Source organism: Argopecten irradians, chromosome 7 (genome assembly GCF_041381155.1).
Source record: "Argopecten irradians isolate NY chromosome 7, Ai_NY, whole genome shotgun sequence".
NCBI classification, from domain to species: domain Eukaryota; kingdom Metazoa; phylum Mollusca; class Bivalvia; order Pectinida; family Pectinidae; genus Argopecten; species Argopecten irradians.
In genome coordinates this window covers 8,068,226-8,082,904 of record NC_091140.1, presented here as the reverse complement: position 1 = coordinate 8,082,904, position 14,679 = coordinate 8,068,226, and the positions used below count along the sequence as shown (strand labels likewise).

The 14,679-nt window shown below is 35.6% G+C and overlaps 1 protein-coding gene across 1 annotated transcript; it reads right to left on the bottom strand.

Annotated features, from left to right (window-relative positions):
- Positions 1–1,580: 1,580 nt before the first annotated feature.
- On the bottom strand, positions 1,581–12,285 carry LOC138327450 (mucin-22-like). Its single transcript, XM_069273534.1, has 2 exons — positions 9,690–12,285; positions 1,581–2,071 (listed from the first exon to the last, which is right to left on the bottom strand). The coding sequence occupies exons 1-2, from the start codon at positions 11,881–11,883 to the stop codon at positions 1,716–1,718; spliced, it is 2,550 nt and encodes an 849-aa protein (XP_069129635.1). The 5' UTR covers positions 11,884–12,285; the 3' UTR covers positions 1,581–1,715.
- Between the last annotated feature and the right edge of the window lie 2,394 nt (positions 12,286–14,679).

Sequence of the window (14,679 nt, the reverse complement as noted above, 5' to 3'; positions counted from 1 at the left end):
TTCAAATATCATAACTACCATCTATTGCGTGCTGTAAACGCTGGAAATGTTTAAATGAAAATACTTGGATAAGGAACACGGGAACTCAAAGAGGATGGCAAACACATAGAACTGAATGTATTACTTACTTAATATCTATTATAGTATGATTGATAAGAATCAATCAGAAGTCAATATATTGGGTTATACTCCGTTATGTTGTGTTACATTAATAGACTTACACAGTCGACGAATATTTGGAGCAGTTCCCACCGTTCAAATCATATGATGGAATATGTAATGACGATGATGGGGTATTTGACATGTCCATCTGCTTGAAGTATTTCCACATGCACGGGGAAGTCTTCCTGTCGTCGGTGGCGACCAGGCAATTGGTGTTATACCCAAGGTTGATGTATTTTCGTACCAAGCACAATGGTGAACCAGTTAAAATCTGTTGCCGTTGTTTTTTTATCGTTGAAAATGTTCAGTTTACATATAATTTTAGTACATATTGGGATATTGTTTTGGCTTCTTTGTTAGTCCCCGAAGGGGACTATAGTGTTTGTCCTTGTCTGTCTGTTCGGATTTGGTTTCCAGATGATAACTTCAGAACGAGTTGATGGATTTTGATCAAACTTCACAAAATGGTAGCATATAAGAAAATGCAGCTTGGGATTGAATTTGTGGTCAAAGGCTCAGTTGTAATGGTCACTGTTAATAAAAATAGATCGTTTCACAAATTTCCTGACGATAACCTGAGAACACATCAATAAATTTTGTTCGAACTCCATACACTGGTAACTTAAGGCTTTTATAATCATCAATGTTTTCATGTCATTTGGTAAAATTTCTTTGTATGAGACTGGTCACAATAATAGCTTACCAAACTGTAGTAGAATGCAGGGGACTTGTGTTGCTTGCAACACTTACTGTAAGCTTGTTATCCTAGTATTTGTATGAGTAGTCACATAATTATTATGAAATACAGTAGTCGTCAGCACACGTTTGTGTTCACCTGCCTTGATTAGGTAAAAAGTTGATACATACGATGATTGATATGCGAAAATGTTACTGAATCCAAGATATCAACTCACAGCTTCCTTTTTGTTTAAAGATTTAAATGATAACTCGAAAATATCAAATCCCGACTGCTGATGTAGCGTTTCAACTGAAAACCCTCTAGTGTTCGAATATTTGAGAAGTGCTTTAAATGTGTTTTGCTGGTTTAATGGGCAATTTATGCAGAAACACCAGAAAGGGCGAAACTGCACAACATTAACCATTCATGTAACAATAAAATTCCCCCTTTCCTTAGTTTGACATTTCACTTATGGAATTAAATATGAACCAAGAGACATATTCGGGGCAAAATATTATACTCATCATGGATCTCGAGATATCGCAGACTAGCAAATATTTATAGTCCTCTTTTTTTTTAAATCTTATTTTGAAAATGAGAAACCAAATTTGTTGGCCTCTTTTGCGGATAGCTATATGATGAAAGCATTTCGTTGAAACTTTCTGTCACAAACGTTTGAAATCTTTATATCTTCTATAATATTTGTACATCGGTTGAAATGAAGGAATATAATATAAACGAAGCTGAAATATCATTTATTCAACAATTCCAACAAATAATCCCATTGCTCTGAAATGTCATGTCTACATATTATTTTGATTCTAAAATAACACATTATATTACTCTTGATCTGAAGGTAGGACACACATCATCACTAAAGAACGACAAACGAAGGGTTGTTTACAATCCCTAGTTTGTCAGCACTGTACGTCTTATCTGGTGACCAGTTTGGTTGTCTATATAGGCGCACAGCAGGGTTACTCTGAACAAAAGTTAATGAACGGAAAGGCTTGTAGCTGGGAGGAACTTCCGGTAAAGGCGGCGGGGTGGATTTTTTGCCCGCACTCCCTGTTTGAGAGGCAAGATTCTGACGGACGAACACACGATACAGGAAGTCCGACATATGTCCATTAAGTTGTGACGCCTGAGGTACACTGCCGAGTGGGTTGACCTCCTTCTCCGAACCACGAAGACATGTCAACTTGAGCGACTTTTGAGGCTTTTTGGGATCTGCAATGGGAAAAGTATTTCCGATTATAAATATTCCATAATATGTATATATCTAACCATATATGGTCACTCACTACTGTATAATTATGATATATTTGATGATAAAATGGATGGAATAATTTCCGTAGAGCTTCTAATATTGGTGTATTGCGGCGTCTCGGCCGGTTGTGAGATACCAAAACGACGTGGATAAAGTTCAATTTACCGTCAATTGGTCCCACCATTCGGTATTGGTGACGTCATACATAGACGCGATTTTGTGACGTCACAATCATCGGAAAGTGGGACTAATTGAACTCGACTAATGTCGTTTTAGGATCTCAAAAACGGACATATTCTAGGAGAAATTGTGTCACTATTTCGTTTTTAACATTGTTACAAATGTTAACCAATTATGTTATAAAACACTTGAAATCAATATCACAAATATACATGTTGATGAGGGTTTTGCATATCCCTTGGAGGGCTCGTGTCGGATATATTAATTTGTATTTATTGTCTTTGCAATGTGTTTTATTTGCTTGTAATAGACCTAAACAATATGCATCATTATATGTGATATGATGTCTTGGTCATTTACTTGATAGAGGTGCCAGACTGAAGGTAAGGGCACATCATCGTCTGAAAGTGCAGAAAATAAAAGCAAAGCAAATTAGTCTATATGTATTTTGTGTTAAATAGACAAATATTCACGATTAAACTTAAATTGTTGTCCAAATGATAATCATAGTGTATGCTCAGTCGGCAGTGGAGCACCCCTGAGAGCAACTTTGTGGAATACTAAGTGTATCACTGGCAAATTATAATCAGGGGATGTTTTACTTCTTATACTTAATGCAGTCGAGACGGTGTAATAATAGGTAGACTTTTTCAAGAGATCTGTTAAGAAGGTGATAAGAAGAACAGATTTTAAAGGGAAATGGAATACTGTATAACTTTGTTGAATTAATTATGACGGTAATCATAATTCGTTTTTTGTAGAATGAATATGACAAAACGGTAAGGTAGAAGTGGTCGACTAAATGTACTTTGCAAGAATATGTTAGTAAATTAGATTGACACATTTGTGCATTAAATTCATTTAGACTGTTCTATAACATCTATTAAAGTTATGCAATGGTTGCAAACATAGAACAAATGCTTTACTATGTCAATGTGACATACTTCTTCGATGCTTTGCAAACCGACACTGCAACGACTACCACTTTTACTCCAATATCTAGTTTCAGAACTAAAACCATGGAAATTTCATGTTCAGGAAAAAATCGGATGTTTTGAATAGTTTACAATGTTCAGCTGCCATTAAGTAGATCGTTATTTTATATTTTCATTGAAACTATTTTGCCTAGTGATAGTTTAGCCATGTTAATTAATCGAGATTTTATGTTGAGAGTACATGTCATCAGTTTCCTCTTTTACAAATTTTGCATTTTCTCTTTTAATGATATAAATTATGTATTCAAATTATAAGAGTTAATTCATACAGTGTGCATGTAAATAAATAATCAAGTGTTAATCATCAAAATTCCACTTAGCTTTGCTTCATGCATTTGACCTTGCAAACTGAGGACACCGTCTGGATGTTTAAGTCGCTAATTAAACGAAGTACGAGATGATGAAACTATTTACCATATTTACCTATGTGAAATATAATACTTTGATGTTGTTATTCGGAAACCTGTATTTAACTTATTTCACAGTAGTTTATTATCTATCAATGTTTGAATCAAGGCAAATGATTTATATGTAAACATTCAATAATAAATTCCATTAACATTTCGTTTTCTTTGTAAGTCTTTGGTAACATCGTGAAATTCGCATTATTTGATCAATTCAACTGAACAAAAATGTGTGATTTAAGTAAAGATTTCCAGACAAACAGGGTGTTGACTGTTCTTTGTGTATAGATTACACTTCCCACGTTCGGAGACCTTTGGTCCATTAGAAAGAAGCTAAGGCCGTAACACAAAGCCCTAACACGCACCTAGACCTGGCACCATACAGCGACCCATGTTTACCCCCGTCTATACTGATTCCCCCACTTAAAACACATCCCTTTACTTACGAAGATGTGAATACACGAATTATCCTTATCATGGACAACTGATTTACATAATCCGAAGACATTTTAATTTTGAACTAAATAGAATTAGAATATTTTAGTTGTTGTGAATATGAATGATATATTTGAAAGTTAAACTATTAGATCCTAGCAAGATGATTGTTTGTTAAGCCTTTCTGATACCTTTACATAGTAGCATCAACACACTAATACTATATTATAATTAATGATATCGGGTTACAGTAAAATAAATCACAAAGACATTACAACCACTTAACTAACCCCGAGAGGATATGGTAATATATCCACACTCATCCTTTAATTGCATACATTAACAATATGTATTCGAAGGAAAAACAAACCTGTTTTAGATCAATAATAAAAAATCATTTAAGACTAGGATTAGGTAGCGTTAGTAGATCACGTTACAGACCTGTAAATGTTAGAGACACGAGGAGATAAATGTTGTATTGGCACCTATTGAAAAGAATAACGACTCAGTACTGAATGGGTATTGCAGCTACAATGGTATTGGATAAGGTGTCAGAGAGATTATTGTTTTTGTAGTATTAGAGGTTGTCTGGCTTAAAGGGCATCCTGGTGTATGGTAAACTCAATCTCGAGATGATCGCGAGGTAAACTTGGAATGATCTCGAACTGGTTTATGTCATAAATGTTTGACAATGCTGCAACCTTTCGGGTTAATATTCAGGTAACTGGACACCTGTAGGTGTATGTAGGTATGATTTCAATTATTATTGCATGGATAAGCATCCGGCTGCCCTGCCAGACGTCAATCAAACGGCATCTGGCTCGTACAATATATCGGTTATGATTCATATGATAGTGTATCGGTGACAGAAGCCATCACACATTTCAGTTATAACATTATATATTATTCAAGAGAATATTCCTGATAATTATAATTCGTGTAATGATATTATAACAGGGTATTACACAAACTGTTACATATGTTAAATTACATAAAGATATGTAAGAAATGATGGCATTAAATTGTGGTTAAATCAGGTTAATGGAAAACGCCACCTTATGAGGACACAGTATGCTACATACAAAACATTACATAATGCTCGTATTGAGATAGGAAGTCATGACCTGTGTGTCAACAGTGTATATGTACTTTACCGTATAACATAATCTCCTAACATAATTCCTTTTAATAAGTTCTACATAAATACCGGTGAAGCCTATAACTTTGACATCAAAATAACACTATGCAAATAGCATATACCCTGACAGTGATTTCGCAATTTTTAGATGACAGTTTCCATGTTTTTAATACAATGTCAGTATTAACACATTTTTGTTAAATTGAAGTAAATGTTTAGTTTCTTATATATGTGTTTTTATTACAAGAATTGTGAGTTCTACGGTCCGGAATGTGTTGTCTAGATCGATGTGTTCTTGTGTTATCAATAAATGCCTTTCAATGTTTATATTAGTTATATTTATATGATTATATGTTACATTTTTACCATCATTTAAATGTGTTTTATGTAATGCATTGAAAACATCTGTAAAGCCATACTAGTTCGTCCTCCCTGTTACTGTACTATTTATGTGTATAGATAGGCGTAACCTCTACCCGTCTATAATTGCTTTTAATTATACCTTGTGGTACTTAACATATATATGATTACCACAATGACGTGAAATTGAAATCGCGCTGCACCGCTGTACAATGGCAGACCGTTTAATACAAACAGCGAGGAGTTTAAGGTGTAAGGTAATAGTGAAGTAATCGAATATTTATGTATTCAGCTGCTCGCTAAAATCATTACATGTTGTTGGTTTTGTAAATCGCCCAATATTTTATTGAATTGCTTGATAAAAGGTTAGCACTGGGGTGGCAGAATAAGTAAGATAGTAATAACGACCCGACATAAAAACGAGGAGAAAAACCCAACCCTTGTTGATACGTATTCAATAGACACTAATTCTAAACACACAGTAAGCTAAGATGAACAAGACCTGCAGTGTAAAATATAATAATGTGAAGTCAATGTTTTCATCCACTTGGGTTTAACTTAATAGATAATATATATATCACAGCTGTTCAGGTATGGTGTATGGCTTACGAAAGCTGTGCTAAACCGTATATTGTGATCTCCAATGCATTTTAAGTACAATTGTATTACTGAACCATCCATTAATACAAAATAACATTGTATACATACCGGTACAAAGGTCATTAAACACTTCATAATCTAAAAAAAACTGCAAGAATGTAGTGCTCTTGATGTTTCCCTGTCATTACCGATGTAGAAACAATTTACGAATTCTTAACGAATATCAAGGCTAGAGTTATGAACAAGTTTCACTATAAATCGATTTATTTCCATGTTTTGGTGCCAGGAAAGACGCAATTCATTACTATTTTCAATTTGACTATAAATATGAATCATTCCGTCGTGGTTGTGTTCTCACGTCTATACCTAGTGGTAATATAACGTCTGTAGGGTCATTAGCTAGGCTATCAGTCGTCCCATCTCTCTGGCCCCCCACTGTACGTCCCTTATACAGATAGTATGCTATACTAAGTAGAGAACCATAGGTGTACATAGTGCCATTATCTCACTCCTGATTCTTACACGTGATTACTCAGATAGTTAAAACGGCGGGGCAAAGTCAATCATCAGATTGGGAGCCTAGACTTTGTACCGTGGTGCCGCATATTTTCGCGGGTCAAAACCATAGTCGGTTACCCACATCATCAGTACGACACTACTAATTGTAGTTTCACACTTTTTTTGTATTATATCATGGTTTGTGGAAAAGAAAGTCAATGTTTGGTGAATTCATTTAACATTAAATTCTCAGAAACAAAGAATTACTGAAATAGACTGAAAGTTCAAAACCAATTTTTATACCCACGACATCATGTAGTAAAAAGTAACTTTTAATCTATTGGTTAAAATCTAAACTTTAAAGTAAAAAAAATGAATAGTCAACATCCTAATGTACATGCTAACCTTTGATGGTGTTCAAAACTAAAGCACTAAAATGATTTTTATTCTAACGTTACGTATGAAAATATTGGTAATAAACAACTAATGGGTAATCAGGAGAATGACAGATTAATACATCGAGATAATATAGCTATTGAAACCCCAAGCCTTTACTGAATTTATCTCTAGGGTGCTGTCGTCCATGTACAATTAATTTTCAACGAGTTCCTGGTTCTTCCTCGTAAACATTTCATATGAATTGTTTATCTATGGAGACCAGATTCTGTGTATCATCAATCAAGTAGAGTAAGACCAGAGGGTTGGGTCGTCAACACTAAGATTGTAGGCCCCCATACATCAAATATATTTTAAATTCATCAAATAAAAATACTATCCAATAATTCTATCAAGAGACTTTGTTACTTAGTAATATATACTTATGTAAATTCTGGTCAAAGTTTTGTAAATTTTTATTTCTTTTTAAAGTTTGTTTCATTAAGATACTGTTTTGATTTAATGCTCCGAATCTCCATGCCTATGACTACAATATCTTTAACTGTGAAGTGTTGTAACATATCGCTATCTATATCTCCGTATTATTACTGTATAATGCACTGTGTATGGGGTATTTGATCACATTGAAAATTAATCTGCAGTCATTTAAAACTACTCTCTCCTCTAATGGGTTATATAGCCTTCTTATCTAACGATTTTACCGCCTATTTCCTGTAAGCCAGTCTTTGTACATGCTAAAAGTGCCCAGATTGAATCTTCAATTACTTCTGTACGAACCAGAGACCCTAGAAATGAATGATTCTAGTAATTTAATGTTCCTGTTGTATTAATTTAATAGATAAGTTTATATATTGACACATTTCGTTCGAACATTTACCCAGAGACGTGAAAAGTATTGATACGTGTCTTAAGGCCATGTTCGTATGAAGAAATTTATTAATAAATTTATATTCGACATAAAGTTATAAATCCTAGTTCCATCTAATACATGTAGTAATTGGTCTGAAAAGTTTAAACATTTATGTTAATGGCGATCGGTGCTTTATTGTACCATAGGTTGTCGTCACTATTTCATGTTTTATCGTTATCACGACTATCTAGGATGTATTTAGTTTGATAACTGTGTGTTGAGAATTTATGAATAAAACACTTAATGAAATATTGGCATTTAACACCGTACCATGACGGATTTTTTCACAACTTCGTTTTTTATGTTTGTAGTTTCGAATCTCGAATGAAATCCACATTTTTACTGTACACCAAACGTTAAGCTATCCTTATCCCTGACGACTCCGGAAAAAGAACAACAACCGCTAAAGTCACCGATTTGTTGTGTCATTATCAGCCACTTTGTAAAAGTGTCAACGTCAATGTGTGACACTATACATAGTGATATAACAAAAAATTACAGAATCATAATAATTGTTTTGAACTGTGCCTTTTTATCACTACATATTATGTCAGATTGAAATCACAACCACATGACATGGTTGTTCAATTTATGTTTTGATTGTTGTAGCGATGTTTTGGCATTCAGTTGTCTGTTAAAACAAACACCATATCTTCCCCATGAAGACAGCGTATTCCAAAACGTTCTAAGGGAAATTTTTAGTTTTAGGAAATGCAGTTTTAAAAGAAACAATGATGACAAAATTTCGAAAGACTGGACAAAAGATATCCAAAAATTTCCCTTTGTTTGAAAACCCTGACGTTGTTTCAATACACTAGTGTAAACATATTGTTTTTATGGGTTTTATTATTGTTTCAACTTCTTAGCAAATATCACGACAAATGCTTATTTAATAATAGTCATCGCAATATAGCAATCTTGATTCAATAACAGTTTATCTTATTCTGCACCCTCTTCCCTCTAAATCGACATCGTGCTGTTTGAAGACCTTCCCCTTAGCATGATCGTCTCGATATAAAATTATGTTGGGGCTACATTTTGAAAAATGCAATGTATATGAAATGTTTCTTGTGAAGAAACGTTATTGTGGAATTACGAAAGAAAAAAGCAACGAAAATAGTTTTGTATATTGTTGAAATTTTTTAAGCAAACAAATTTCTACCCACACAATACTTGTTTGGTTCCAAACCACAAAAAAAAGTACCAGCAAACATTTCATGTCATATATCCATGTTTTAAGAAATCCGATTCAGTTTCTCTCTTTATCCTCTGCGATAATGAGACATTCCTCTTTTTTAATTTCCAGTCCTTTCTGAAAGGTAGTTACCCCTGAATGCCCAAAACTTTTTTATGATACTATGATATACATGTAACTATAAATAAGTCCATTCTCAAAATGAGAATCCATTATGCATTTGATTGTATTTAGTAATGAGTTTTCTACTTCCATAATGATATCATATACATGTACGTGCAATTGTTATAATGAATTGTGTACCTTGTATACATCTATCAGAGAGGGATTTTATGTACATTTATTACTTGACCTATTGAGTAAATCTGATTTTAATAGCAGACAATGAAATGGGTTTTATATCTCGATTTTTGTTTCTTAAATAAGAAAACAACAATATAAATCATTCTTTCCCCTCTTTCACTTACCTTTATGATTTTCTGGGTTAGTACGTATAGCGGTTGCTTCCAGATCAGGATTCCAAACTTTTCCGGGAGACAACGAAGGGAATTCGAGTGTCTTAGATCTCTCTATAAACGGACCGGTATACTCCATGTCCTTGTTTCTCCTGGTGTAAGATGATCTAAACAGTCTCATTTCCGGTTCACTCTGATGATGAGCTGACTTCCGCTTGTGGCGCTGTCTACATGCTTTTGCTCGCTTCCGGTTTACGATGACTATACTAAGTCTATTACCCAGCATGTTCCTTGACATATCTACCGATTCAGATGAAGAACTGTCAGCAGTACACTCACCCAAAGGAGTTGAGCTCGAAACATTTGTTCCTTTCACAGATAAAAGTGGATTTTCCGCGTGTAATTTTGGTATACTAGCTACCATGGGAGTCACAGGTGGAATAGTGTCAACCACTTCCGGTGAACTGACCGAATCACTTCCTGCAGAGACATTTTCTGAGGTGACGATTTCGATTGATCCTTTCTGCGTATTTGCCGGGGCTATACGGAATAAACTGGACGTCAAAGTTTCCTCGTTTAAATTCGTAACCTTAAGATTTGGTAGGTCGGTCTGCTTTCGAGTCAGAGTTCTGGCTGATCCTTCTAGGGTATAATTTGGTGGTGATTTCTGGCGTTGTTTCGGTAACGATTTGCTAGTTTTCGCACTAGGAAAACCGTTCCTAGATTCACTCGGTGTGATCTGAGTGTGTAAAACCTTTTTGCGATCCTCTACATCTGTTGAAATATCTGGTAATGTCACGATGATTTTTCGCTTATTTTGAGGCGAGGACGAAGATGTCTCGGACCCTTCCTCTTCCAGTTTCATGCTGTCGTGGGACGCCAGACTAGGAAGTGGAGCACGTGATCCCCACGTGTCCTCCTTATGTAATGCAGTACTTGGAGGAGCAGAGTGAATGGCGTTTGTAACGTTTATAGGAATCGATGTGGTACTTCGCGCAAACGTCACGTTAGGCTTGGGTTTTTCGTATGTGGCGGAGATGAAGGTGATTGGACTGTTGACCTTATTAATGGGTGCCGATCGCTGTTGAGGTTTGTCGGAAGGCGTAGCCCCAGTTGTTGATGACTTTACAAGCCCTTTAATAGGGGAAGTGGTTCTGGAAACACGATTTTCCGTAGGTATAGTCGCTACGTGAAGGGATGGGTTTTCAGCAGTTGGAGTTAACGCTACAGATGTCACATTTTCTAACGATGGAGCTGCCCTTGGGGTAGAGGTGAACCCAGGACCTGTTACATTGGGGTTATCGTTATCGACAGGATCTAACGAATTAGGCACTGCTGATGTTGCTCTAGATTTGATGTTCTGATCGTTCACAGCCGCCGATGTTGCTCTAGATTTGTTGCCCTGAACATTTACAATATCCTCTTCGTCCCGAGTTTTTTCCTCGTCTGTATCAACCATGTAAGCGTCGGCTAACACAGTATAATTGTCAGTAGATGGCGAAGTAAATCGTCTCTCCTCCCGATCGGAGGCACTGATTGCTCGCGCTGTGTCCTGTGTATAAACCACCGATTTCTCTGACTCCTCGGCGCTTATCTGGCCTTCTATAGTCCATTCTGTTAACGGCATTGTACAGAACAGGTCCCCTAGATCATTATAGGCACCTGTTGTTAGTGGGCCGTATTCCCAGGCTTGTTTGGGTTTCACATTCATATGCAGGCGTAATGGCCTTTGATTTCTCACATTGGCTTTGAAATTCTCCATAACTTTATTCACTAGCAGTTTCAGCCTTTTCCGCTGTAGATATTTACGTGTAGGTCTGGGTTTTTCAATGGCTTCCTCCTGTTCCATTGTGGTGGTATTGTTGTACTGTAACACTGCCGGATCCTCGAATGCCAAAGTACGTTCAGACACACCGCCATTCTCAATTTGCCTTTTATTGGAACTGTCAAACAATTGTCTATTGTTCTCCACATCCTCTACGTCAGACTCTAACTCCTCTACATCTGACAAGTGATCAGCACCATTAGACAGGAGACTGGACTCCCTGGTTTCTGGGTCAGTGTCCCCGTCATTTTCTGTGTCCTGGTTTTGTGTTAGGAGTGTCGAGGTGTTGATATAGTGCCCGGGTACAGACGGAGTGTTGTTGGGTGATGACGATAAGTCCTCGGTTGGAGGCAGCGCTCCCGAATCAGCGACCTTACTCATATTTCAAAACACGCACCTTTTAAACATTGAAACAGCTGAATATCGACCTGCTAACTATCACAAATGAACTGTCAAACAATATATTTCTCACGTGAACACGTAACACACTATTCTTTATCTGATATTATCATCTGGGACAAAAGAGAACATTATTCCTGGAGGTTTTTAAATGTTAAAACTTCGGTAACAAATCCTATCCATCGTTTTCTGAGTTTCTCCGACACTAGATTTAAATGTCTACTACTTCCGAGCGTACACAGTAAACTAACTCTGCAATAGATTATTGTCATGGAAGGGATCCCGTCACGATAGATCACACAAAGATTCGTACAAACAACACCGCTTTCAGCACCACAGCGCGCCGATCACTTGGAAGAGCAAACCTTTTGAGCGTGCTGCACCTCATTGTGATCTGGCAGGTTCATAGACTAGTGTGATTGTGTATCTGTGGTCGGGGTAGATATGTGTATATACGTACGTGTTAGGGTATATAGAATAACGGCCAGTAACACAAGGCAAACATATAAAGACATATAAGTAGATTTAATTTAGATAATTATCGAATCGACAAAATGTTGTAAAATAGGCATTATTGATATGATATACATGTGTGTAGGTATACGCATTGTTCGTGTCCTATTAATCATTTATACAATCCTCGAATATAGGCGAGCTTTCGGCCCGAGATTTAATTATATCGGGTCTTTTATTGATCACTCTCTTCTGTATTTGTTTACAAATTAGTTTTATTTATTCTGACATCTAAGGTCACTATCGTCCACTCTCCCGCCAGGTCATCTCTTCGTTATACTGAGTTACCATGATACTACCTACCGAACTTAAGCAAAACGTTGTTGGAAAACAGCAAACTATAGCGATTTATTCTAGATGAGGGGCATGATATAATTTATATTACCCTGAAATATAATAAGTCTCGGATAAAATAATTTGTTGAATAAATGAAATTATGTATAGTCATCCCCAAAAAGCACGGCCATAAAGATAGGAAAAGAAATGTACATTATTTAATTATTGTTGTGGTGTACGTGTATGTTCGTCAAATATGATGATGAGACACAAGGTTGACGAGACTATGTCAACTATCGGGGATCAGACATGTTGGGGACCTATCTTCATTTCAAACACTTCACTCTTCTTCTCTTACGATAAAGACCAATACAAAGGACTGCATATTGTATATTATATTGGTGGTGGGTCCATCCTAATTCTCTCTGTATAAATCACAAAATCTCAGCAAACTCTCAGAGTCTGACTGATTAACAGATGTTTAACATGTTCCGAAACTATTTACCGCATTCACATATACACTTTTAGTAGTATTAAAAAACCTTCAGGGCTAGAAAAGGCATTCTCCTGTGAAATAGACATATATATAGTATGTAGTTAGATATGACCTTTGATATGGATACTTCATCGAGGTATGGTATTGGCAATGCAAACAGCTTATAATAAGTTTGAATTCACTGTCGGAATTGTACTCCGTTGATGCTTATAATAGGTGTATTTTATACGTAAGACTGGTTAATGTGGCATGTGAATTTTGTTACAGTTTTGTGAAAGTGACTTCACTGACCCCGATATTATATATGGGCTATTTGTCCTAAGAACCATTGATGTCAAATTACCCGTGTTTATTTTGGGGTTAGTTTAACTCTTTAAAACATCACATAGGCAGACAGTTTAAGTAGGGTTAAGGTTAACTTTTTTATGGATGGAGTCGGTGACCAGATCTAATCTGCCTCGATAAACGTTCATTTTAGACGACCACATGGAAGAAATCGGATGCTTTAATCGACAAAAATTCGCTTCTTCAAAGCTTCTGATAGATTTTTTATGTCATTTTCGTAGAACAAGAACGAAGGGAAGACTTTTCATTGATATTTTGTCAAAAGCTCAAAATGAATATTTGCGATAATATTTATACGAAGACACGTTGTTCTATCCATAAAGGTATAATGTTTCCTATCGAGATTATCATCAGATTCGAGTATACTCTAATGTAGGCTCTAATTCAATGTCAAATGATGTACGATAGGGCGAAATTCAATTTCTTTTTTTCCAACACGATAACGCCAAGGTGGCCCACAGCAGTGTTATTTTTGTTCGGCTATTCGAGATTTTGAATAATTGCTTTTAAGCCGATTTCAATAATAGCTTTGATGTGTTGTTTAAAGACAACTTTGTGGTCATTTTTAATCTGTAAATGACCTTTAAAACTGATAAATGGTATGAATATGACCTATGTTGTCAACAGTGTATATGTACTTTACCGTATTAACATAATCTCCTAAACATAATTCCTTTTAATAAGTTCTACATAAATACCGGTGAAGCCTATAACTTTGACATCAAAATAACACTATGCAAATAGCAATTACCCCTGGCAGTGATTTCGCAATTTTTATATGACAGTTTCCATGTTTATAATACAATGTCAGTATTAACACGTATTTTTGTTAAATTGAAGTAAATGTTTAGTTTCTTAGATATGTGTTTTTATTACAAGAATTGTGAGTTCTACGGTCCAGGAATGTGTTGTCTAGATCAATGTGTTCTTGTGTTATCAATAAAATGCCATTCAATGTTTATATTAGTTATATTTATATGATTGATATGTTACTGATTTTTTTTTAACCATCATCCTTTAAATGTGTTTTATGTAAATGCATTGAAAACATCTGTAAAAGCCATACTAGTTCGTCCTCCCTTTGTTACTGGATACTATTTATGTGTATAGATAGGCGTAACCTCTACCCGTCTATAATTGCTTTTAAA